The sequence below is a fragment of the Camelus bactrianus genome, chromosome 28, assembly GCF_048773025.1.
Source record: "Camelus bactrianus isolate YW-2024 breed Bactrian camel chromosome 28, ASM4877302v1, whole genome shotgun sequence".
In the NCBI taxonomy this organism is placed as follows: domain Eukaryota; kingdom Metazoa; phylum Chordata; class Mammalia; order Artiodactyla; family Camelidae; genus Camelus; species Camelus bactrianus.
In genome coordinates, this window is record NC_133566.1 from 12,852,305 (window position 1) to 12,879,778 (window position 27,474).

Here is a 27,474-nt window from a genome sequence, read left to right on the forward strand (position 1 = left end):
AGATCTCCAGTGCTCTCAGGGAGCGAGCCTGCTGCGGACGAGATCACGTCCCAGAAAACCCGAGTCAGGAGAGCTGCCAGAGACCCACGTGACATTCGCAGCACAAACCACAGACAGAGAAGGTTTTCTGGAAAGAACAGCACTTTACATAGGAGATGCTGAATTAAACAACGACAATCAAGCCAAGACACTGAGAAACCGCTCCCCAAGTAGCTGGGCCTCCGACGTCCCACCCAACTGGCTGATGAGGCAATCTACAGGGAAGCTCAAGGACGGAGGCAGACATGGCAGGAAGACCTCAACTCTAATGGAACGTCCGCCAACGCTGACCCCGCACACACAGCCACTACCCCGCAGGAGCGCATGCCGGAGGGCCGGGGGGTACTGTGCACAGGACCACTCAGGAAACTACCTGGCCAGGAGGTGGGCTCACGTGCTGGACGTGCTTCTGAGACAGACACAGAGGCCAGGCGGTGAGTGCAGGTCACAGTCACCAAGGGGGTGTCGAGGGACTGTCCCAGGCCCAGCACCACGGGGACAGCGCAGGGAGCACAGAGCCTGCTGGGCCATTAGCAGGGAGGTCAAACTGAGCGCCTCCTGTCTTCGCTTAGAGGGGCAGACTGTCCCTCCACAGTTGACCAGTAAATGCGGCGTCAGGCAAGAAGGCAGTGAGGGAGATGGTAAGTCTACGACCGTGCCTGAGATTTCAAAGGGACTTAACACTCATTCTGTTTAAAAATTTGACAGATGCCTTCGATGAACGCACGATGGGAACGAGCTGAGATCCAGGTAAGGGAAACAGGACACAGAAAAGAACCACTGTAAGAGCATCTCCAGGAAGACACCATGGGCCCCATGTACACATTTACTGAGCACCTACTACATTCAAGGCCCTATGCTGGGTGCTGGGTAAGAATACTCCAGGTCAGACAATCCTAGCCACTGACTGCTGATAAGGCAGAAACATAAGCAAACAAACAGCTATATAATCATAAACTGTGCTCAGCATTATGGACGGAACAAGCAGTAGGACCCAACACAGAACAGAGGGTCAGGGAGGACCTCTGAGAATGAGGAAAATAGACGGAAACGTGGGAGCTGGGGCAAGTGTTCCCCAGGAGTGTTCCCGGGAACATATGTGGGAAACACTGAGGCAAGTGCCAAGGAAGCTATAAAATGAGTGACTGAGGAAGAGAGGCAAGGAGGCTCACAGGCTGAGGCCGGAGAGCAGCAGGGGCCATGGTAAGATGTGGGGGTTTCATTCCAAGTGAAACAGGAAGTCATTAATGGTCTCCACGCAGGACAGTGATACAAGGCCTGATTCAAATGCCTGTGTACCATTCAGGGGAAGGAGTCTGGAGCAGGCTGAGCAATAAGCCCTGTTCCCAACACTCAGACAGACAGAAGCGGAGAGCGTGGGCGAGGAGAGCGCTGGCAGCTAATGGCACCCGGGCAGAGAGGGCCACCAGTGTGCGCGCATCACGTGACACGCCCGTCACATACCAAGTTTCACCTCTGCGTTCTCCGTCAGCAGCACATTCTGGCCCTTGATGTCCCGGTGAATCACGTGATGGATGTGGAGATGTGCCAGGCCCTGAACAGGAAAGACAGATCTGGATTCAGCACTTTGTCACTGTAAGTAAACAGCCAGGAACACACAACACCTTTTATAGCAAAGCGCACACACAAGCCAAACGTTTCTGGGACCCGCAGTGAAACCTACAGGTCAGTCTCGGGACATTTCCAGCCAGACATCACCAATTACACCAAGGAGACAGACGGAGGCACCCAATCCAGTGGGTCAGGGCCCCGTGGGGGCAGCGCTGCCACCTGCTGGCTGCTCCCTGAAGGCGCCTCAGATTACCATCTGCAGTGTCTCAGCTGTAATTTGTGCTATTTGCAAGCAGGGCGGTTCCTTTCCCACGCTGCTGCAAGCCTGTCCTGCTGTGGGGGAGGCCGGGGGTTTATCTGAACCCACGCAGCCCAGAGGAAAAGTGATGGGCAAGTGGGCTTTAAGGCTTGAACCCTGCCTGGTATACCCACCGAAGAGCAGCAGACCGCTGTTAATCGACCCCCGCACCTCCACCCATGTTAAACAATTCTGCCACAAAAAAGCTTTATGCTCAAATAAAATATCTCCCTTTCCCAAGGAAAGAATCCTACTGGGCACACAGCACTTGTTGATGACCCTGTATCTGACGAAGCCCGGGGGTGTGCCTCCAATGGGGTGGGGGAGGGGGCAGCATCCAAATACGGTCAGAAAGACACAAAGGCATCATTCTCACAACTCCTTTCCCTGTTCTGTCTGCAGCTAGAGGCCAAACCTACAGCCTGCCTCCTTAAGACCCAAGAAATCTATTAACTCCAAAATGTCTCAGCTCAAAGAAGGGAGATAAGAAGGGTTTATCCGATTTTCCCTTAATTTTTTGTGGGGTTTTATTGTCATCACTCCTTTGTAGGATAAGAATTAAACACAACATCTGCCTTAGAACACTAATTTTTCTAACACAGGGTTTTTTTTAAAATCACTTACTAGTCTGCCTGTGAGACAGCTGTCTGTCTGTTTTCCCGGCACACAGGGTGTGTAGTGTTACCACAAAGCACTGACCGGGGGACAAAGCACTAAAAATACACGGGATCTTCGTGCTGTAGTTAGGAAGGCAGGCCCTCCTCTCAGCATGGTCTAACTTTGAACAGCAAAAGAAGAGATGAAAAATCAGAGCTTCCCAAATTCTTTCATAATTCCTACTTGTACTACTTCAGTTCATTTTTCCATCCTGACTTTCACAAACCTCATTCTTATACTTTTACAGGATTATCTTTTAGCAACAAACGTTAAGTATCCGCGTCTTCTCAAACAAACATGGCCTGTGTGTGCTCTGGTTCCCTTCCAGCAATTCCCCTGTCCTCCAGCTTCAGGCCAGCAGCTGCTGGAGTGCTGACCAGCCCTTCAACCACGTGGGCCTGAGCTGTGCCCACCCTGAACGAGGGACACGGTCTTCCTGCATGAAGGGGCTGGGAGGGAGGAGGGTGCGTGCTCTACCCTCCACACCAAAAGCAAAGCCCCAGCTGGCTTCCCAGCAGCGATGGCAAGTCCAGGACACAGCGAACACCCGTCGAGGAGCAAACAGACCAATGCTCAAAACTAGGAAACATCTTCCTGCAATTCATCTCATTCGCAGAACAAAGAAGTGGTCAGCGGTGTCCTTCGGTGCTGGTTGTGAAACTCGAAGCTGCCATGTGGGTGGCCAATGTGGAAATGGGCTGGAAGGAACACGCTGGCTCTGAGGGTGAGCCTTGGGGTCTCACGGCTTTCAGGGGGCTGGCTGTTCTACTGATGCCCGAGGCTGACACGCCCAGGACTCTCAGCCTTCTGAGAGCTTGATTTAACAGCACCTGAACCTAATATCACCAAGGAAAGAGGACGCCTGGGCTCTTCAGGAGTCGGCTCCTCCACTGCATCTGTGCGAAGCAGGTGAGCTGCCCTCCTTCCCCGAGGCTTACCTCCTCACCAGACTGCTCTCCCTTCACCAGAACTCTCAGTAACGCCTGCGATAAATGCACGCTAGCACATGACACTGACTCTTCCAGAAGCTTTGCTTGTGTTTGGTTCATTTAACTTTTCATAGGAAAAATTCCCATTCTAGATCAAGGGCAGATGAAGGAAACTCGTTTCATGTGCCCAGAGACGTGGAAAACATCTGCTTCATCTCAGGAAGATGTCTACCACTATATTCAGGTTGCTGGGGCCTCAAACAAGCCGGGCTTCCTGCAGTGTCATCTGAGAGCAACGGTGGTAAATCACACACTGACTCAGCGACGCACCCGCGCGCTACCTTAGATGATTCACGTGCACCAGGCCTCACTTAACAAGCTCATAGTAACGGTCCTTCCTTCACAGGCTGGGATCCCAATTCTACGGATGAAGGAAGTAGTTCCGAAAGCTGACTGCGGGGCACGTGCAGAGGATGAGCAGCAGGTCTCAGACCCCCGCCTGCTCCCTCCAGCGTCCGCGCTCCTCACCGCCGGGTACCCTCCAGCTGCCCTGCTAGGAGACTGAGCCATCAAGACGATAAACCCATCCACTCAGTGTCTGCTCGTCCTCATGGCCGCGCAGGGCAGGACACTTAGCTTCCCACATTAGGGCTCCTACAGTAACCATTAAGGAGTCCTGGTATTTTAATAATGAAATCTGAATGTGACTGCAAAAGTTGGGTCTCCCACCTCACCCGCTACACCTGGTTTTCTTAAGGGAACTGTCTACTTTCAAGGGCTCTGTAAAATACCTAAATAAAAAGAATTCAAACTGTCTGTAGGAATTCTAGATGGCATTTTTTGTAAACCTGCAGTCCTCCATGAAACTTAAACATAAAACATGGAATAAAATTTATCTATAAATAAAGTTTATCTATTAATAAAAAATAAATTAATTCTCTTTAATTAGTGAAAGAAACATAAGAATTAGATTCCAGTTCAACTGCAGAGGCTTTATCTTTAAAATGTGGTGGGTAAATGAAAACCCAACCAAGCAACTTTACTGTGTAGTTTAGGGGTAAAGCGGAAAGAAAAACCACGGGAAAGAGGTCCGCTGGCAGCTCACATGTGCTTCTCAAATTCGAAATTTTAAAGCGCTCTCTCTTGCCGTCAGGACGGCTCCACTGCTGAAAGGGCTCATTGAGAAGCTGCTAAAACAGTGGTTCAGACCCTTGCCTAAGATCGTAAACCAGCTTTCCAATTGGCTGTAAATAACACTAAACATTAGAACTTTCCCTCATAAATACTGCAGCAGATCCTAACAGCTAATGCCAGAGTCCGCAGGCTGATTCTGAAAGCCAGCATTTAGCACCATTAACACTGATTTATAAGCTTACACGCAGGATTCCCATAAACACAAGAGTCACAGATTACTTCTCCTCCCCTCCACTCTGATTTTCTTTTTATTAACTGCAGGATGAATTCGGGGAAATACAAAAAGCAAACCATTTGAAATCTAGTTTCTTTAGATGCTTGCCAACGTCAAAACCATGATGCAGCTTAAACTATCACAGCCAGCTCGTGACGCCCAGCCGTGGGCTGTCACGAGGAGAAGCACCTGCGTGGTGGCAGCCAGTGCAAAGGAACCCCGGGGGCTGGAAGGTGGAGACGGAGACCCGAGCCCCGCCCCCCAGCGTGGCCGACCCCACTCACCCTCAGGATCTCCCTGGAGATGTAGGCGATCCAGTCCTCCTTGAGCGCATTGCCCTTGGTGTTCTTCACGAGATCAGTGATGGACCCAGCCCCGCAGAACTCCATGACGAGCTGCAGGCAGACGAGGCACGCTTCGGCTCACGCGTCCTGCCCGCAGTCAGGGCAGCGCAGGTCTCAGCACAGCCCAGGTGGGTCCAGGGGTCAGTCTAACCCCCAACACCCCACCCTTCCTAAAGGTCTGGGCGCTCGGCCGGTGTGGAGGCACCACATCACCGGGAGCTCATTTCACCACCCAGCTTACTGGGCACAGACGTGGGGCCCAGGAGATCGGGGTCCCTGACGCTGCACAGCACGGCCCCAGGGGGGGCCCTGAACCGCTCCTGGCCATAAGCACAGCCATGCACGGACCCCCGCTCTCGGTCAACGCTCAGTCGTCAGACACCTCCTCCAAATATTCCCTAACGTACGCCAGAGTCAAAAATGTTCTATTTTTCACACATTGTGATCCTCAACTATTTTATATTACTTGGGTTTAGCACGAAAGGAAATACTATTTTTAAGCAGCACGCAATTTTAAAAACCATTATTTAACAACACCTAAATGTATGAACAATATGAACAAGTGTTATTTTTAAAGTACTTAGAAAATGAACTGAACTATTTATTCTAAAATGTTAGCTATATTTGGATATGGGAAATGGGAATAAAAGTAACTGTTTCCCTTTTACTTTCTTACTTGTACAAATTTACTGTATCTCACTGCTCCTCAAGTCCAGCACCTCTGGCACAGCTCACGCGGTAACCAGAGACCTGACACTATCTCAGTGTCATCATCATGAATGTAAATGTGTTCAATGAGAGATAAGGTGGATGTGCATAGATTCTATTAATTTCCCTGGAATTCAGTGCTCTTAAATGACTATTATCATTAATGTTATTAATACTGTGCTGAACTAAGTTTGTTTCTTGCAATTTGTTTCTCATTCCCACATAATAAAGACGTATTCAGTTGAGATGCACACTAATTAATTTCTATAAATAAAGTTCTTATATTGCTTTTATTTTCAAGTTCCTAATTACCTTGTTACTTCATTACACTTGGCGGGGGGCAGGGGTGGGTTAGGTTTATTTAATTATTTTTTTAACGGAGGGACTGGGGATTTAACCCAGGACCTCAGGCGCGCTATGCATGCGCTCCACTTGAGCTACACCCTCCTCTGGTCTCGTGACACTTTTTTTAATGTGCTGTTTTATTCCTGAAACAAAGTTACCTCTTTTCTATGCAAAATCAACATCAAAATAAACATTCAGAACACCTTCCACCCAGAAGGCCAAGAAGATAGCAGAGCTTACCCCTTTTTCTTTGCTAGTCTCTCCCCTCCCTCCGGAAGGCTCTTCATGCCCTTTGAATACAACCAAAGAGGAAACCCCCCCGAAGTGCTCAGGAAATATTTGCCTACCCACAGCTGGTCATCATGTCCTGGGGGGCTCTTTTTAATGAAAGCACCGTAATACGTTGCAATATTTCTATGGTGAGAATATTTCTTCAGCATATTTATCTCCAGTTTGATTTCTTCCTCTTCATCCTTAAGAAAAAATAAAAATAAAATGTGTGGTTTGAATGATAAGCGTGATTTTTACTTTCTCCACCCACAGGTGATCAGAGGCTCCCAGTCCCTCCAGCGAGAGGGAGAGGGAGAGGGAGAGACACTTCACTCTCGAGCCAAGACTCGGGCACTTTAAGGGGACTCGATCTCTGACGTGTGACCACAAGTCGCACAAGGAATACCTGAGCACCACAGGTAAAGAAGCACCAAGAGGAGCAGAGGCTCTTCCACTAGCACATGGCCTCAGGCAATTCTCCCCACTGCTCTGGGCCTCAAAAACGGGAGGGAAAAGGGACCTGGCTGATACCATTTCAACTAATTACTAGGGAAGGCTGTTTCTTTTCTAGGGAAACTTTGTGACTGTAAATCGTCAGCAGGGCCCTCGGGGGGCCCGCAGTCCTGGATGGAGGTGCGCTTGGTGGAACTGGCTGCTCCCCATGACCCCCGAGATTCGGGCGGGTCCAGGAACCCTGACGCTGAGCCGTGCTTAGTGGCAGCAGGCTGTCCGAGCCTGGGCTCATCCCCTGCCTCTGCCTCTTGCTTCATTAAAATATGGCGAGTAGACAGAGAAAGGAAGGGTGCAAGTGACGTGAGAGGGAGCAGAGGAGACCAGTGACACAGGTCTGGAAAACACAGCAAGCTGCTCTCGTGAGCGTGCAGGGGGCCGGGCTCTGCCCTCTTCCCACACGCCAGCCTGGGCGCGCCGACACGGCGGCGGGGGGGGAGGGCAGACCACCTGCACAGAGTCCTCCTAAGGAAGGTTTACAGGGGGCACAAGAGTGAGAGGAAAGCAGAATTAAAGTAAGAAACACAGGAGGAATGTGCAGGAAAAGAGATCATCAGCCTTGGTTAGAAAAGAGGTGTCTGAGGGAACAAAGATCTTTGACAAAAACCTTATCACCGGATCTCTAGGATTCACTCTATTTCATGTATTTTCAACAGGAAATGGGGACTGGTTCCCTACACCCCCGACTTTCCTACGCCGACACACGCACTCCACTATAACTGATGCCCTGCCCTCCAGTCTCCAGGGGAGACTCTGGGACACTGGCAGTGCACGCTTGTGCAGGTACGAGAAAGACGGTGCATGGCAGAGTGTGTGTGTGCACATGCACACACACCACACACATGCACACACACACAGAACTGAGTCCAAACGACTCTGTCCTCTACCCTCCTCTTGAGGAGGCAACAGTCATGTCCGGACCAAAAAAAAAAAAAAAACCCTCAAGGGTCACTGGAGAGCAGGCACTTGGGTAAGAAAGGGAAGGCTCCCTCCGGGTCTTCTCCAGGGAGGCAGCCGCCACCCCACCCAGTGATTTAGTGCAGCTGATGCCAGTCAGCGTTTTGCACACCCACCACGGGAGTAATGCCGCAGAAAAGGTCTCGTCTCAGGCTGGGCTATGGCTGGGGAGGGGCTTCAGCTGCATCCCTGGTGCCAGAGGAGGGGGTGCGGGGAGGACTCTGAGTCGTGGTCCTCTCCAAAAGCAGCTCTGGTCTGAGTCACAGGACAAGCCCCGTGCACTCCTCAGGGGGGTTTTATTTTTTAGTGACTCCTGTTACTTGAATTCTCTCCTTCCACTGATGGGGGTAAAACTGTGAAGAGAGACTGGGAGGAGCCCGGAGGGCCAGAAATGTTCCAAGATAACCACCTCTCTCCCAGCAAACCCTTCCCTCCCTACAGAACAAGCCTCCTCTGATAGCTGAACCCAAGGAGGGCAATTCACCCCCCACTCGGTCTAGGCTGGATGGGGAGAAGACTAACAAAATGAGACGCGCAGCCGTCTCTGGCAGATCTCACCACGTCGTGCAACTGAATACACACCTAGAATTAACACAGCCACTAAGAAAGACAGTTGACATGCTTACCTGTTTTAGTTAACCACTGCCGATCCCTTCCTTATGTGACTGAACTGGCAGAAAAATGACAATAGACCCCCTTTGACTTGGCCCATCCTGGTGACATGTGAGAGCATTATTGAGACCATAGCACGATGAACTAACCAAAATTAAATTTCTCTGACTCAAACAGACACATGAGTAGTTACACAACTTAAAATTCACCGACAATTCAACCAAAGAGAGGTGAACACCACTCTGCAGGAAAGATCTTGAGCAAAATGACAGCCACAGGGTCTGGGAAGGAACAGCGTGTTCTCTGAAACCAGTCAGCGCCCATCTCACCAGACCCAACAGAAACCCAACAGAAAAATTATAAAATTAGCGTAACCACAATGGAAATCAGGCACCTGTGACAGCTTACTCAAGGGAAAAAAAACCTGCTCTGAACACATTTCAGACAAAAAGACAAGCTCTCTAGTTTCACCACTGAGTCAGTGGACACCTTCTGGGCTTCCAAAGACTAAGGACAATGCCCTGAGACAGGCGCCGCCACACAGGACTTTCACTAGACTCCAAGCCCTCAGAGGGCCCTCTAGCTCCTCCACAAAGTCTTCCACGAAACCCGCTGTTTCAGTGAGGCTGTATCACTCAGCTGGCATCTGAGGGGAACACAGTAAAGAAGAAAACTGACAACAGCACCACGCACCTGCGTGGAAGTGAGGTGCGGGGGGTGCAGGGAGGTGAGGAACTCACCCGTCTTCCTCAACATCACTCCGCCCCGGGAGACTCGCGCTTCTGTGACTCGTGCCAAGGAGTGAGGAGGCCAAACACATCTCCGGGATAACCCCCAACCAAAAAGCACAACGCAATCAAGCAAACGAGTGGTGAGCTCACTCGAGCAATGAAGTCAAGTAAGATGGACCACTACCTTCTCTAGGCTCTAAATGAGACTGTCAGAACTTCCCGAAGTTCCAAGCCCCAATACCACGGGTACAAGTGGCCTCAGTGGTCTAACTTGAAATAGTTCACTTTAGTCCTTGATTTTAGAATCCATGCATCTTCCTCCTCCATTAGGGAACCAGTGACACAGACAAGCATCTGGACTGAGGACCCAAAACAGAACCTGAAATCTGGGTCCTGACCGAGTAAGAAGGAGCCACCAGGTAAGGCCAGAGTGACCAAGGTCAAGTTCTCCACCAAAACACTTGGTTGTACCTGAAGGAAACCAGAATACGTGACCCTTCTTTGACATGAGAATTATTTTAAGCTAGGGGCATTTGAAAAATAGCAGGTGTGAGAAGGGTGCCCTGACCTCCCCTTTCTTCCTGAAAGCGAGAGATAAAGCTCCCCCATGAAAGGCGTCCTTCCTACACCGACTGGGAAAAACATTCTTATCACCAGAGCCAGAGAGCTGAGGCCAAGAGAATTCTGTACAAGCAGACCTCTTATCTTCCGTTAGCTGCCCGGTATGTCCTGGCCACTTGTCCACAACCGCCCCTCTCTGCCCAGCCTGGTGCAGACATGGGCCTTCCCCGAGGCTTCATTTTGCTTGTGAAGGCGCCCGTGCACACATGAGACAGACGACTTAACACACTTCTGTTAGTTTTTCTCTTGTGTATCGTTCTTTTACTACATGGTCAAGATTCTAGAAGGGCAGAAGGGAAGATTTTTTTTCCTCCCCTCCATAATCAAACTGGCAATTGTATCCTGAGACCAGAAAGAGCTCCATAATCCAAAGTGCTCAGAGGATAGCAAAGTACTATGTTCTTGACACCAACATTCTGCCACTCGCAACGCAAGTGTGCAAGTGTATCTAGGAACCTGCACACGTGTTTTAATGAGTACACAGAAAGAAGAAGAAGAAAGGTTACCAAAGGTTATCTCTGGATTACAGACATTTCCTTCTTTAACTTAACTGAATTTTCAACAACTGACACACATTATTTTCCTAATTAGGAGAATAAAAAAAAAAACCTAACAGTTTAGAAGAGTAATTTAAGAATTTAAAATGAGTTTCTTTCTGGCGACTCACACAGTGCAGGTCCTCAGCCTCACCCCTGGACTGAGGTCCTCATGCCCCCGTGCTGTCCCAGAGTCACCGCCCATCCCCCCGTTGTGGCTGCTCGCACCAGCGGTCAGCTGTAAGGGGACGCTGAGGGGAGTCTGAAGAACTGGAACCTTCCTGTTACTCTGCCTTCTACTGGGTCAGCGTTGCCTAGCACTCTGACCTCCCCGGCCACTTCTTCCTGTTGGCTACAGTGACACCAATCTAGACCCATGACTTCTTGAGATCAGAAATGCCTGAGTTTAGGTTTTTCCTGGAGCAAAGGGGAGGTAAAAGGAGCCCAAGATCAGCCATCAGGCCATCTTCACCCTGCTGACCTGCCCGGGGGGTCGGGAAGAGAATCCCGCCTCCGTCCATTCGCAGTCTTCCCTGAGCCCGTGGCAAACTCCACGAAGCCTCCCCAGCGCAAGCAGGGCCAAGAACGCTGCGCACACGAAGAGTCTCACTTAAAACCCTAAAAGCAGGCCCTAGTAAGGGATGGCCAGAAGGGCACAGCTCTGAAGGAGGGACCAGTGTGAGCAGCACTACCCGCCGTGCACTTCCTACCGGACCCACCGTGTGCGCATGTGTGCACACGAGCCCCAGTGTACACATCTGACGCTGCCAGGCAGACAAAGGCTGGCCTCTGAAAAAGTCTTCAAGTGAAAAAGATGAAGAGAACTTCCGCTCCTGGCCAAGAAGGAGCATCAAGGACTAGAATTACTCCCACTTAAACAACTAAAAGTAGACAAAACAGGTAAAAAAGTTTTAGGACACTGGACACCAGGGATGAAGGACAGTGAGCTGTCCTCTGAGAGACGGGAACAGGAGGAAAGCCCTACCACCGCCCAGCGCTGCCCTGAGAGCCCAGGCTGCAGCAAAGGGAGGGGACAGCCCGTCAGAGCCCAAACGGTCCTGAGCTGAGGGCATAGAGCTGAGGCTGGGAGGGCACGGTGGCTGGAGTGCGGGACGGAGGCCAGGGAGGGGGCGCCAAGTCCGGACAGAGCACCGGACCTCGTGACATCGCGGGGGACCCTCAAAGGATCGGGGAGCAGCACCTGCTGCCACTGGCTAGACTGGAAAAACCGTATCATTCACAGGAGTTTGGGTAGAGCTCAGGAGGCTCCTGCCGCAACAGTGGGGTGAACTAGACTAAATGCTGATCTGATCCCAAGGGACCCATCTATAAAGGATCAGACAGATTTTCCTAAAAGGCCAGCCATCTTGCCTTCTGAGACGGCCAGCCTTCTGTCTACGGAGTGAGTGTCTATCTCCTAGGGCCACTCTCCCTTCTGAGACGGACCATGTTCTGCCTATGGAATGTGTATCTTCCTGAATAAATCTGCTTTCACTTAAAAGAAAAACAATATAAAATGTCCACTACCCAATAAGGTAAAAATCACATGTCTGGCATCCATTTAAAAATTACCAGGCAAAGAAACAGGAACAAATACCCACTGGGTGAGGGGGGAAGGAGGAGGTTGGGAATAGGTGGGGAATCAACCAAAATGAACCCAAGGGATGGAATTACATAAAAACACTGAACCGCCTGCTGCCTACGTCCCTGTGGGTAGTCGCCACTGTGCCTTTTGGGCTTGGGCTTCTGCCTGTGAAGCAATCTGAGACTCAGTCTGTCTTATATGGTCCATTAAAGCAGAACCCAGCACGTTTAGAAGGCAACAACTTGGATTTACAGGTGTTGCAATTCCTCAACTGGGCTGGAAGAGTAAAGCCCCCCCCACACACACACACACAAAACAGAGACCATCTGTTCCCACCTCCCCACCACTAGGAGTGTATCAGCATAACTTTAAAAACTTTTAAGTCACACACAGGAGAATTGAACAAAATTAATGGGCAAAATCACCCTGCTTTTGACAAGATCATTAAAACAATTTTTGTTTGATCTCAATTGCTATGAGCAAGCTATTTAGTTTATGCCTGAATCAAAAGTACAGAAATTGCCAGAATTAAGCAACTACTCTGTCCCCGGGAAAGGTGGTGACTAGGGGCAGAGGGTGCTGACGGCCAGGGTCAGCACAGTGCAGTGATTTTCCAGTTCTGACTCGGGGGGTGTTAGTCCAAGCAAAGATTTCCAGTATGTTTCAGGATTTTACTTGAATCTTTCCCTACCTCCCCACCTCACGAGCTACCCTAATTCCTGTTTCTATGACCATATGATACACCACAATAGGTGAAAAAGGAAAAAGCAGAAACCAAATAATGATCACCGAGAGAAAAGCAATAAAACCTTCCTTTGGTAAATAAGCTATCTTTCAAATGCTGTGGTGTTGGGCAAGAATCAGTGGTAAATACCTCCAGCCTGGCTCTTGGCGCTTCCTGGACAACAGAACCTGCAACCGTGTGCCAGTTACGTGGGTGAAGCATGCAAATGCCCTCGTGGTGCCGGGCACATAGTAGGTACTCAAGTAGGATGATCAGAAGAAAATGAACTATAACTGTCTCTTGCTTTGTGAACTGAGCATTTCCTACAATTCTGAATGCAAAGCATTCCTGTAGCAGCCTGGAAAGGACGCGCTCCGGTGGACTCGGCCAGTGACCGTCGGGTCCCCTCCCTCTGGGCAGCAGGGGCACACCTGGGGTGACAGCTGAGAGGCCAAGCGAGGGCGCCGGCCACCAACGAGACCAACGGCCAGCCACCAAAACGGCTACTGGCTGCAAACTGTTTTCTTCCTGACTGCGTTGTTGGCTCAGGTCTGCTGCTGAAGGATGGTTAGCAACGTGTGTCCCCAAGTCCGTGTGCTGTCACCTCTGCTCACACAAGGACCCAGCGATACCTGGCAGCTGCTCCTCCTGGGGAAACGCGAGAAGACGCCACAAATCCAGGTACCAGAAAGACTGGAGGAGACAGGTGGCCCGCCATCCTCTATATGTGATTCAACAAGAAATAAGATGGTTCGTTGCTGAGATTGGTTTAATCAACTGTATTTAAAGCCTTAAGGAACACCACAGGCACCATGCGGACTAACTTACCCCACGACAGCCTTGTTTCCAGTATTTCCATCCTGAGACATGTTCTGGTCACAATGCATAGTGCTGCTGACCGTGGGTACTGCTTGTATTGCATCAGCACATAATTTTCCTTTTAAATGTGATTTTAAAAGATACATGGGATGACTGTTTAAAATGTGAATTTTATTGCACACAGGAATAAAAAGTGTTTTCCAGAAAGTAAATCTTTAATTTTCAGAGTGGAAGGCAATAATATAGGATTAAGTTTATCCAATTTAAACAAACAAAAAAAGCTTTCACAAATTGGAATATGTAAGTTCAATATCCCAACTTAACCTCACTCCTTTTACCTCCTAGAGTCCCTCATAACCCCAACCAGCAATACAGCAAGTATTTAAAGCAAAAGAAAGCTGTAGAGTCCACTTTTTAAGTCACCAGAAAGATAAACGATTAACAAACCTTTTGTCGTTCATCACTTTATATAGAACTTCAGGGCAGGGTCTACATTCACAGCTCACAAAACTGTAATAAGTCATTTTGGTCTAAAAATAGCTCCTAACTTGAGATCATGTTCCTTGGTCCATTGTTCCTCCTCCTGTGAGTGCGCGCGCGCGCGCGCACACACACACACACACACACACACACACACACACACACACACACACACGCGAGTGAAGCGCAGGCCGGGGCTGCTGGGAGAGTGCTCCGGAAGGGTGGTGGGGGCCCAGATACAACAAACAGTGCCACTCCCTACAGAACAAGCAGCTCTCCCTCCCTGGGGTCACTGCCTCCCCAGGTTCTGCGTGACTGTGAAGCAAAACACATGGTGAGAGTCTGTGTGGCGCCCAGAGTCAGGCTGGCCAGGGTGGAGCGGGCGCTCTGCAACGGAGCCCTCAGGGAGGAGAGAAGCAAAGGGCTGACCTGGAGCTTGCTGTTCAGAGCTAAGATCCTCACTGGTTTATTTTAACTGAAGACAACGACATTCTTAATTACTTCAGGGAAGAAAAATCGTGCAATCTTAGAGATATACAATAAATCACAAATTCTGGAGACCTGTGTGTTTTTTAAACGGTATTTTGAACTTTTTCAAATATTATAAAAACAAGTGTCAATCCAAAGGAAAGACTTCCCCATAAGTGATTAAATATTATGTATATAAGTGACAGTATGTATAAATTCATAACATGTAATATAAATACAATTAAGGTAACATACACACATTAAACATCTATATAAACAAAAACCCCACTGGTACTATGGGATCTTCCCTAAACATTCCCTCGAAAAACACACAGGAGCTGCTGAGACATGCATCCCAGACAGAGCAGACCTCGTGAGATTTGAATGAAACTAACTTCACTCTGATTGTTTGGCCACACTTTACAATGACGTTTCTGCTACCTGTTTTAGCAAAATGACCATTTCTTAAACTTAAAATGAAGAAAATCAGCTCATATCCATCAGCATTGGAGGACGTGACTTACAGGTAAAAATTCAGTAAGACAATGATACTTTCAGTTCACTGAAACCTTCACGTCTGCACAGAAGATCACCTTGGGCTCCTGAATCACCTGTGTCTTCTGTACCAAGTAAGTCCCCTTGGCATCGCTCCATTATATACCAAATAACGTTCACGTCCTTGCAGGAGAAGACACCGACATTCTCAGACCAGATGTTTTCGGTGTGGGTGCTGCCAACCCCCCAGCGGGTCCAGATTCAACAGTTACTGATGGTGGCCTACCCCTCCCCCCGTCCACCACTGTCTGCGACTGTTTTATCCCAAACTGATGCTGTCTGAAAGTGGCACTAACAAGGTTTCCTAACGGACAAGTAAGACAGCAAGGGAGCAGCCACAGGACTCCAAGGCTTTGTGGCCGGAGCAGAAAGTGGGAGCTTCCAACGACAGAGAGAGGCCAAGGCCGTGGGTGGGACAGGTTCACGGCAAAGACGAGGAACTCAGTGAGCCGTGTGAGCTCCGGCTCCCAGACACCGATTAGATGCTGAACAGACAGGTGACACATGAACACAGAGCTCAGAGCCAAGGCCGGTCCCCAGGCCCGGGACGGCTTCCCCTTTGTAAACACTTGTTTGCAAAGCGGCCCTCGGCTGGCACCTGGGACTGGGACTTGGGAGGGTTTTTGCCATTCCCAGAACTGGTAAGAGTGCCTCACTGTTCCTAGACTGGACAACATGGTTTCTGCTGAACGCCTACTTTCCTGCCATGAGTGTGAAATTTCTGGTACGTGCCAGGCAGAGGTTACTGTGACCATCTCCAAATAAAACCCCTGGCACTGAGTCTCTGATGAGCTTCCCTGGGGAACAGCCCTGCACACATGCTGCGACAGCTCACTGCTGGAGGAATTAAGCACGTCCTATGTGACTCCACTGGGACAGGACTCCTGGAAGATTGAGCCTGGATTCCTCGGGACTTCATCCCACGTGCCCTTCCCTTTTGCAGATTCTGCTTTGTGTCCTTCCGCGGTTAGATCACAGCTGAGGGCGCAGCTGGATGGGTCCTGCCAGTGAATCATCAAGCCTGAGGATGGTCCTGAAGACCTCCAAGATACATCCTTGACAATCATTCCGCTAGGAATGGAAGCAAGAAGGGAGGTGTCAAGATGAAAAACAAAATTTTGCATTTATAAACCCCCCCAAAACAAGCTGGGGGCAGAGGATGGAATTATTAAAGAACAGTGTCCATATTTTTAAAAACAGCAATTTAAGATATATAAAATTTGCTGGGTGTTTTTTTTTTAATTCAACTATTTGTTTTACTTAGAAAAACGGCTTTGATTCATGAAGTGCCAGGATTAAACTAAGAAACTGCGGAAGCCCTTTCTGCCAGAGAGCCCTCATCAGCAGTTACGGGCTCGCGTTCACAGCGAGCTGTATCTTACAGAGCTCAAGAATAGCTCCTTCTGGAGCATAATTAATCTCTCCACTCCACCCTGGGTGTGGGAATAGTATGCATTTAGAACGCTGAGTGTTTAGTAATTGTTTAAATGCATGAATTAGTGCAGCAGCATGAACAGCATTTTAGAAAACAAAAACAAAAGCCTGCAGCCCACGGCTGGCATTTGCCAGGCCCAGTCCCGGTGAACCAAACACACTGCGTTGGATCCACTCGCCCGGTACTCGTTCTTATTTCCAGTAAGAACGGGTCAGATTTTTCTCTATTCCTTTTTTATACTTAAAACTAACCCACAAAACAATATGAAAATGCATACGTATTACAATAAGGTCTGTCTCTAATGCGATAAAAGGGAACCTACGTACGTACTTTTTGCCAATTCTTAAAACACTTGTGGAAGTTCTCCTTTAGACCCGCCATTAGAAGCAGCAGATGGAAGCTGAGCGCCTCCCCTGTGCAGGGCTCTGCCACAGGCCTGGAGAGGCTCCGAGCATCCTAGCCAAGTTTGCTCCCCACCAAGTGTGTCTCACCTGGTACAGAATGGCACGTGGGTATGATGAACAACGAACACGGGAAATGTTCTCTAGGGAGGCACTGAAACCGCACTCCCAGGGCAGGACCAAGCCGGTGGCCAAGGCCCAGGCAGGGGCGACTACACCAGAGAGACAAAGGAGCCATGGGAGAGATGAAGTCTCAGTGGGGGGGGGCCACCTGGAGGGGTCAGGAGAACAGCAGCTCAGGGCGCAGGTGCGTGTGGTAACGTCCTCAGCAGAAGTGATGAGTTCTGTTATTTTAGTAACTTTAATGAGAAGGGAATAGGGAACCCTCTTTTACCACATGCTAGACACTTTACATCTATTATGTAATCTTGATTCTGACCAAATCCTGTGAGGTAGGAAGTATTATTCCATTTACAGGTGAGGAAATGGAAGCTTTATTTAAATTTAACTCTAATTTAACTCCAGTCTAACAAAGGAGGTTAATACTGTCTTGGAGTAAAAGCCAGGATGAGACTATTAAATAATGAAGCCAACTTTCAATGAGGCTCATAAACCATAAATTCACCTTGAAAAGTATTTACAAGCCTTAAATTTATGTTCATAGGAAAATGGAGAAAAAAAATAAATCATTTTTATTAGTTCAGTGACAAGTCTAAAAACAAAAGCCAGAAATGTACTCACTCTTTCTAACCACTAGTAAGTTTAAAAGACCCCTTTAGTTTTCCTTTCTTAGAGGAATAAAATTCAAGCGTAAAGTTTAGGTCCTAACACTATTACTTATTCACAATTAATGTATGACATCTATGGTTATTTTTAATACTTTTGATTACAAAGAAGCTGAGAACACTATAAAACATGATCATATCTTACAGCATACCCTCTACTGCAACAACGTATCAGTAGAATTTTCAAGACAATGATACGGATACTGCCTGTCTATTCCATGTGTCTCCAAGTGCCCACCAAGAACAGAACATCCTGCTCAATTCATCCAAGACTTGAGTGCCTACAGCCTCCCGGGCATGTGCACTCCAGGCGGGTCAGTCACCTGTCCACACATCCATACATCTGCTGTCATCCCTGCATGAAGTGAGGGCTTCTCAGCGTGGAAAACAGAAAGCTACACACTTTCCTCTATGCAGTTACTTGCTAAATAGACAAGAATAGGAGGATTTTCGTGTTCTGTCTGATCTAGGTTAAAAGTGACTTAAAAGATAAAATAACCAAATGTAATGCACAACCCTCCACTGGACTATGACTGGGGGAAAATGGTGATAAAAACATCCTTGGCACAAAGGAGGACACTTGGAACAGACAACCTTAGGTGAAAGTCTGGAATTATCAATCCTCTCAGGTGGTATTAGGATTCTGTAGACTGTACCTTAAGAAAAGTGTGTTCCAGTGTTTACAGGGAAGCATGTTGGTATTACAACAACACACACGTGCCACACACACAGATGAAGTGCTTGCAGTTGTTGAATCTAACGGAAGAGTAGTGTTCATTTTCTGAACAGCTCTATAGTTATGAACATTTTCATGACAAAAAGTTTGGGAGAAACTATTACAATGAAAATATAAAATTTAATTCTCAAAGAGAAATCTTACACAAAGACCCCCAGTTGAGAATTACTGATTTAGAGAATTTTTTTTTTGTTTACCTTCCAGCGTGTTAAAAAAAAATAACGGGATACCCCAACTGCAGGAAACAAGCTATCAGTCCTTCAACCATAATGACTGGGAATCACTGCAAGTTTGGCATTAACACACAAGGATTGAAAGGAAAGGTCTAGCAAGAATTCAAACACCAATTCAAGTATCTCTCATGTCTCTCTCTCTCTCTCTCACACACACACACACACACGTCTCACTGTGGAAATCTGAACGAGCTCCGTGGGCTCCACCGATGCCAGTTTCCCGCGCCCTGCCTTGGGCCTGAGCCCTGTGGGTAGACACGGAAACAGCGCAGCCTCGCCTGCTATAATCAACCCCAGATTCAGGTCAGATCCTTAGCTTGCTCAGCTTTGTGCAGACTTCAGCTACAACACTGTGCCACAGTCGTGCAAGATGTTACCACTGGGGAAACCTGGGTGGGGGGTATGTGGGGCCTCCCTGTACACTTCTCTGCAAATTCTTGTAAATCTGTAATTATCTCAAAAACAAAAACAACACGTTATAGACCTCAAGTCCTGGTCTTGGCCAGTTTGAACATGTCCTTAAACCCTTCCCACAAAAGCAATCAGATAAATGACAAGCTTTCTTTAAAAAGAACCCTTCAAAACCCTAAAGATAATCAATTCTTGAAATAGTCCAAGCCCAAGAAGAAACATAAAGATGTTTGCACACCTTGAGCAAATAAGTGCCTGCCTCCCAGACCCCGTAGGTCCCTGGAGGTCAAACGTGCACCCCAGACTGCCTGTGTCCCAGGGTCACCTAGCCACGTGAAGCAGGCGGAACAGCAGCTTACTGACGGCCGGGGGGGGGGGGGGGGGGGGAGGCGGGGGCGCGGCCTCGCACGTCCCTCCCACACCTGCCACTCTTCTGGCCCCTGAGCCTCAGGAATAACCAGTAGCCTCGATCTCACCTAAGGGATCTCACCTAAGGAATAGGCTCGAGAGGCAGGGCGAGTCCGTGCTTCTTCGTAAGAACAAGCAGCCCTACCCTCCTGCCCCCGAGAGGGCGCTGAGGGAGTCAGAGCGCACGCAGAGCCCTCTCACAGCCCCTTCTGCCAGCGCTGAAGCCAGAAACATCAGATGCAGTTCGGTCCCTGCCAGCCTGCACCCTCCTGCTCCCCGGTCCCGCCCAGGCCGAGGCCTCCAACTTTGTAAGAAGAGCTGAGAGGCCTTGGGGCGGGGGGCGGGGAGTGAGGGGCCTGTTTTGCAGGGTGCCGGCTACACAAGTCCTCCACCCACAATCACACCTGCTTGGGGCGCTGGCTGCGCCCCGAGTTACAGCACTGAGGTCACGGTAGGAAAACAGCACCAGAAACATAGCTGACAGCCCAGTGTGGGAAGTGGCTGGTGCGTTTGTATCTGTTCTGGAGACTCACCATCTCATTCTCGTTTTAGCTGAACACAGGTTTTACATAATTATTTTTAATGGAGTCTTGAAAACGCGTTTGTCCCACATTGCCTGATTTTTCAGGCAAGGAAACACCTTTTGTATGCAACTCACCGGAAGCGTCTACGACACACACGAGTGTGTTTTACAGCCAGGCTCACAGAGACATGACTGGGAGGAAACGCACCAGAGCCCCAGCGACAGTGACTGTATGTGGTGGAGGATGAGGAGTGAACCTGCCTTTAAACTCTCCTCTGTTTTACACGTTTTCCTACACAGACTGTATATTATCGCAGACTTACGGTCAGAGCTGGGCTCAGACAAAGAGGGTGTCCACAGAGCTGAGAGCCTCACTCAGATGCCCCGGCAGCGCCAGCCAGGGCAGCACAGGCTGAAGTGAGGGGGAGACCTCGACTCTCGGGACATGCGGATGCTTCACAGAATTCCCAAAGATCCCGTTTAAAATGGTACCGTAAGTCCGCCCGTAACCCAGTCAGGAAGGGTGCTGATAAAGGCCGCACCACCAGCAACCTGCACAGTGGCGTGCACGGAGGACTGGCGGGAAGGGCCACGGACCAGCCCATTCACAGAGCACTTCAGCACAGTCAGAATTTGCAGCCCCTCCACCACTCTGTAAAGTAATCTTAAAATTCACATTTAACTGGAAAGAATCCAACTTCCCAAGAAGCTGCAGATCAAGGCAGGATCACAAGAACGCAAGAGAATCATACCGGATGTTACAAGGATCTTGGGGCCCGCTCAACAACGGTACCTTCTCGTTATAAAACATGACAGACAAAAGAGGGCATCAGAGCGGTCGCCTCAAAAAACGTCACGTCTTCAAACACTGGCTGCCCCATGGTCCAGAGACGACGTTTTCTAATTCTTATTTAAAACACACGTATACTGGAGACGGGCGTGTTACTGGAGAGCGAGGGAGAAGAGGGCGGAGAAGGAGCTCGCCCAGATCACTCAAGATCACCCCGAGATCAGTGTGGCCATGTTCTCCCTCGACAGCCCCCAGGCTTGGGGAGACTGTGCTTGATTTAAAGAGACCCCAAATCCCCAAAATTACTGTTAGCTCTCCCTGGAGTCTGTGATACCTGATGTAAATCCTATAATTAGGCACGTTAGAAGCAATCCTAAGAGTGTAAAGTAAAATTTCAGATGACAATAATTTAAAATTAGATGGATTTAGTTCATCATAACCTATGGCTATTTTTTTAAACTGAATGTGGACACAGGCATAAATGCGTACCTGCACACACACACACACACACAGGCACACACACACTGACTTTTCGTCAGACTTCAAATTTCTCCTTTTTCCCATCTAATGCTGCACAGTGAATCCTCATGTGACCATGTCAAGAACTATTTTTTGCTACTAAATTTTGCCAACAATCTGCTCAGCATTCTAGCAGATGTTTCTGCTCTCAAACCTCTGGGAACTTGGCTGGATCTGTTTTCTTTCCCCATGTTAAAAATAAAAGAAATGGCCCAAATGTGGCCTAATACCCTAGAGAAGCTGTTCCCCGCCCACCCCCTCAACCCCCCTATTCATGTGACCCCCATGATCCCTCCTCAAGTCTCCTCTCCTCCATTAGAGATGTTTCCAATTACGGTCCATTATGTTGCCAAGGATGACATCACTCAGATGTGCTTTAAAAAAAAAAAAAAGAAAGAAAGAAAGAAAGAAAGAAAATGCTACTGATTCTTAGTTACTTGGGGACCATCTGCAACAACTTAAGCCAGCTAGTCTGCTGGACCTTGTGAACCCACACTGCCACACGAGGGCAATTTGTTCAACATCGATTCTCCAAACAGAACAATAACTCTTAAATTGGGGGCTGGAGGGACGGGGGATCCCTGTCTTTTATCTAACGATTTCTTTAAAAACATTTGTGTTTTTAACCCAGCCTTTCCCAGTGTTTAAACCCAGCCTTACCTCAGTGACATCCATAACTTTGATGGCTGCCAGCTGACCTGTTTTAACATGTCGACCCTGAAAAACAGAAGAAAGGAAGAGGATCAGCACCGCTGTTGTGCACAGTCATCAGAGGGAGGGCGAGGACGCAGCACATCGTCTCTTCTACACTTTCTCCCACAAGGGATGGAACTGTCCCGTGCTCTCCGACGGGACAACATGGTTCTGCTGGTTTGTAAGACCTGTGAACCACACTTAATAAACCAAACAATTAACAGAGCAAGTGAGTTTTGACAAAGAATCAGTTCCCTCTTTCTTTTCTAGGTTTAATTTATGCATCATGACCTCTCAATCTGAACAACTTAGTGTTTCCTTCTGTACATCAGGTTGACTGGTCTTCCCTCCTCAATGCTCCATGTGAAGGAAATGACAAAAAAAAAAAAAAGGGTAGACACTGTCAAGAATGGGTAACAGTCCTGTTTCCCTAGTGTACTCCCAATACCCATTACTTGATTTTACAAGACTTATACTCAGAGTCCTCTTTGATGCTTTCTTGTGGTCCCCATGTAGGGAGGCTGGCGTGTACTTACTTGGAATGAAGGGGGTGCACGGAGAGATGGGGTTGGGGGACACAGAGAGAGCCTGGCCTAGGACCTAAAAGTTATAAAGTTATCCCTTTATTATCACTAGTTATTTCTAACAAATGTGACGTCGTCATCCTCTGGCCCAGATGCGGAGCTCTGGACTTCGTTACTAACAGTCTGTTTCTGTGTCTGCCCCCTGCAGTGCTCGTCTGGCCCCCTGGTCCCTTCTCAGACGGGCACCAGCCACCCAGATAGCGTGAGCACGATCTCCTTAAGGCCTCCGTGGAAAACCATCTTTCTGCAACAAATGTCAAACAGAAAGACCAGCCCCACGGTTTCTGACAGCCCGCCTGTTGCGGCCCCATGATGAAAAGCATTAGGAACCTCAAAACCTGAAATCTGAGGAGAACGCTCCATTTATTCAGGAAAGCTGTTACGGAAGGACAACTGGGGCAAAACAACTGCACGAAAATGACCCTGAATCACAACCACGTCTCAACTCTGTGTGGTCATGGCGGGATGGAATCCAGCAACGCCAGCAGCTCGCCCGCAGGGCTGTGCAACAGCCTGATACATGGAAGCGGGACAAATAAAACCCACAGGCCGGGAACTTCATTCCCACCTCGCCCACCTGCAGACACCTGCGCCCCACAACGCGCCCCTATGAGCCACCCTCCTCGTCTTCGGACGTGCGGCCGCATCACGCACACCTGTGGTCAGTCAGCCTGAAGAAGTGATGCTTCCGTGGCAGGGAGGGCGACCCCAGTGGGCCGTGTCCAGGGAAGCTCACCCTCCTTCCCTGTCCCCAGGCTCCACGTGTGCCCTCCCAGCACGCCCCGCATCAACAGACCGGACAGGCGCCTCCACCGCCCCCTCCTGCCCCCTCATCACATGTCCAGCACCCCGCACGGCCCCGGAGAGCAGTGTGCACTGCCCCTGCATTCACTGCTGCATGACCCACAGCCCTGTGAGAGTGCGCTGTCCCGCCTGCCGCCCCCCAGCACCCAGCACAGCTGTCTGACACGTGGAGCAGCCCCAGCTCACAGACATGCAGAAAAGGGACCCAGCTCTGTGTAGGGGCAGCAGCGACGCACCGACATCACACGGCTCCCATGTTTCCGGCCCTTACTGCCTGTCTTACTACCTGTATATCCGAGACTCGGTATCTTCTGATAGTGTCCACCTCCGACTCGCTCATTTCAAGTTTCCACCCATGTGTGTTACCGGCCCTGAAACCTCAGCTCCTCCTGAGCTTGGTCCCCACAGGCCACCCAGGGGGCTGACACCCCCCTTGTCTGGGCCCGGGCCGGTCCCTCGACTAGGCTCATCCGCCTGGCATCTCCCCTACTCAGTGTGGGGGTGACAGCACTGCCCTCGTCACAGGGGCAAGGACCAGTGCAGGGGACAGGGTCCAGCGCAGCCCTGGTAATAAAAAAACAGATGAACCGTGTTTCCCTCCACTGGCGACAGAGGATGAATTTATGAGCGCAGAATCGAGCAACCAGATGACCGAGCCTGGCAAGCAACACAATTGTGAAGCCAAATTATAATTTCCTTAGAATTCAAGAAGGAGGAGCAGAACTTAAGAGGACAGAGGAACCCTCCGGTACTTTCCACGTAAGGGACACCCAGGGCAGCTCCTGGGCACCCAGCCCACCCTCAAGTCTGGACACACACACCTGTTACTCCCCCTGCGGTGGGGTTACCTCCGAATTACGACAGCAGATGTCTCGCCCACAGAACCAAGGGATGAGAGAAAATGTCAGGAGCGCCACCCCGGCTCCCTCTCCTTTCAAGAGGGCAGTAGTGCTGGGAGCGAGTCGGTGAGATGGGGGCCCGAGTATCTGATAGGCTAGCCCTTACCATCCTTCCAGATCAAGAGAACCCACAGGCCAGTGGAAAAACCTGCACAGACATTTACGTAACAGAGGAAGCTTCCTTCTGTCCCTCTGTCCACGCCTGAACTCAAGGCCACAGGTGCGCTCTGGAGACCCAGCAGCTGGCTGGCTGCGTGAAGGCGGAGGGCCGTGGACTATCAGTGCACACAGAACACGAGTCTCCCTCACTGAAGGGGGCAGAATGGGAGCCAACAGCCAGTCATGATCTCCGTGCTGGAGGACAGCCATGCCAGGGCACTGTCTCCTTGAATGCCAGCATATCAGGTCTTCCAGAATCCGGTCAGTTTAAGTTTAAATTTAAAACAGGAAGCTGCCTAAGAAGTCACACACAGTCGCCACCAACCGCACTGGGCTCCAGACTCAGGCTACAGGCCCAGGCATTGTCCATGCAAGTCTGGTGACTACACACACCCTGTGCCACCCCGTCCTGACGCCACCCGTCCCCAACGGTGCTTCACGACACAGGGTGGCAGGACCACTCTCGTCCCCAACCCTGAACCCAGCAGCCCGTGTCATCAAGACTCCTGGCTGCACACAGAGAAACCAGAGACTCAGTCTTCACAGGAATGTTCTTTCCACTGTGTCATCCACTTGAAAGTAAATGGCCTGGTCAGTATTAAATATACATACCCGACTTCCACTTGTGAACTCGACCCTCTTGTCCTGCTGTCTGCGCTTCCCAGGGTTCTGAAATGCCACCAGGCAGAGACTGCAGGCCCACAGCTGGCTTTATTCATGAGGATCCCAGCAAACATCAGTGTACTTAGGAGACATCCAACGACGAAAACCCCCCAAATACCACCCACAGCTATTTCCTCAAGCGGTCCTCAAAGGTCCTACAAGGGCAACGAGGCAGGTCACAGTCCTGCTCCCCACACGGAGAAGCTGCATCGGACTGTGTGAAGCCACCCACCCTAGCTGCCAGGGCCGCGGGATCGCCCCCCACAATTTACAGTCATGTAAAATACAAGAGATGAGCTCCCACTGTTTCCACAAACTGGTCAAATGCCTGCCACTGAAGTTCTGAAGAACCGCCCAAATTACTTCCCCTCGACGATCTCCAAGGGTGAGCAGACAAAGCAAGACCTCATACTGAGACTTGGGGCAGTCAGGTTACTTCTGGTGAAGTCAGACTCGCACCACACTGCCCGGCACCGTCACTTCAGCGGAGCAAACTTCAGGGGAGCAAACTTCGTGGCGCCTGACTCCTTTTTAGTCTTTAAATGAGGAAAATGCATGTTTCCCTTTTTAAAAGGAAAATGCAAACTATCCTTGGCAGACGTCCAGGCTAAGAAAACGCCCTAGTTTTCAACTCTCCCTCATGTTTCTGAGTCAAAATTGCCCACTTGAGTTTGCAAATATGCATTCATTACATTCAGGACACAAGTTCCAAGGAGGGGAAAAAAATCACACCACATGGTTTTTAAATGCAGGGCATTGTGGTTGCCTGTCTGTCTGTCTGCATCTAATGAAGTCTGTCCCTGAGCCACAAAAAGGAGCCTAACAGCAGAAGAAACAGCATCAAAGGCAGCTTTCAAATCCCTAGAGAAAAAGACGGCGAGGGTCCTAACTTTCTACTACCGCCAAGTACTAGGGAGCTGGGTCACGTGGCATCATCTTTACCCAGAGCCCCCACAACTCCATCAAAATGCACCTGATGAATAAGAACACCCAGCGAGAAGCCAATTCTGGGGGTCTCACTCACAAGAGGAAATTTAAGAGGGGGTACAAATAAATCAAAGAAACAAAGGTTAGAGCCCTTAATTTAGGCTCCAGTCCTAAGAGAGGGTCAAATCACCAGCTATTTGATCAAAAACGTCCAGCCCCACCTCTGCCGCCCAGTCTCATTAGGGCTGGGGGCCCTGAGAGCAGGTGCACGCGGTGGGAGAGCGCCGTCCCCATCCAGCCTGAGGAAGAATGGACAGAAGGTCAGGGCAGGGGATCTGGAGTCTGTGACACTCGGTGTGGCAGGTAAACATGACTACGGAGTAACAGGTGTTTTCTTCCCTCCACAAGGCAAGGGGTGCACGCTGACAGCCTGAACACCAGCAAGCATGGCCCTGGTGACACCAGGGAAGCACTCTAGGCCTGAAGACGTGCTGTGAGAACAGGGAACAGGGCACTGTGATGTCCTCACTACTGGGACATTTAGTGAACAAAGCATTCTGTATGCATTATCTTTTACTCCGCACACAACCCAGTATGTGAACAAATGTCCCCATTTTATAGGTGGAGAAACTGACGCTTTGAGCACGTGAAGTCAACCGGCTCAAGATTCACACACAGACCTGTTCCCTGTACCAGGCTATGGCCCTTCAGAGAGGAATGACCACTAATGTCCTAGCTAATCAACTTAAGAGAGACTGCGAAGGATACTGTTCTACAACTTAAGTATTCTAAGTGATTATAATCAAACATGGCAATACAGTAACCAATAATAAAAACTTATTTCCAATCCCTGGCCTTTGCTCTCCCACAAGAAATCAGAAAAGTCAATGACAGAACACCCCGAAGGAGGAGTTCTCCAGGGTAGGCATGTGACAGGAGTCAGCCCCACACCCATGGCTCTTGGAAACTCAAAGTAGCTTTTGTTTGTTCCTTCCTTTATTTCAGATTCCTTCCAATAAATATTGGAAATCAGAATGCTTTTGCTTTCTGCTGAGTTTAACAGTTTTTTTTTAAATGGAGGTACTGGGGATTGAACCCAGGACCTCATGCATGCTAAGCATGTGCGCTACCACTGAGTTACTTCCTTCCCCGCCTGCTGAATTTAATCTGAAACAAAACTTTTAACTGCCTGAAACTGGCTTTCTATCTACTTAAGAGCAAAACTCATCAATGCCCTCAGTAAACTGAAGGCTGACTGCATTTAACCAGTGGCTGGGACCGATCCTACACCGCTGGGGGGAGCCCACACACATACACCTGCCTTCGGGGAGCCTGT

General features: G+C 49.4%; 1 protein-coding gene across 50 annotated transcripts in view; it reads right to left on the reverse strand.

Annotated features, from left to right (window-relative positions):
- Positions 1-27,474, reverse strand: part of MAP4K4 (mitogen-activated protein kinase kinase kinase kinase 4) — a 143,760-nt gene that overhangs the window by 51,318 nt on the left and 64,968 nt on the right. For all 50 annotated transcript variants that reach the window (XM_074354553.1, XM_074354552.1, XM_074354563.1 and 47 more), the window contains exons 3-6: positions 22,070-22,126; positions 6,648-6,773; positions 5,188-5,298; positions 1,504-1,594 (exon numbers count right to left, since the gene is read on the reverse strand). In XM_074354553.1, the coding sequence (XP_074210654.1) occupies positions 1,504-1,594; positions 5,188-5,298; positions 6,648-6,773; positions 22,070-22,126 (385 nt within the window). The remainder of the gene's footprint in view (positions 1-1,503; positions 1,595-5,187; positions 5,299-6,647; positions 6,774-22,069; positions 22,127-27,474) is intronic.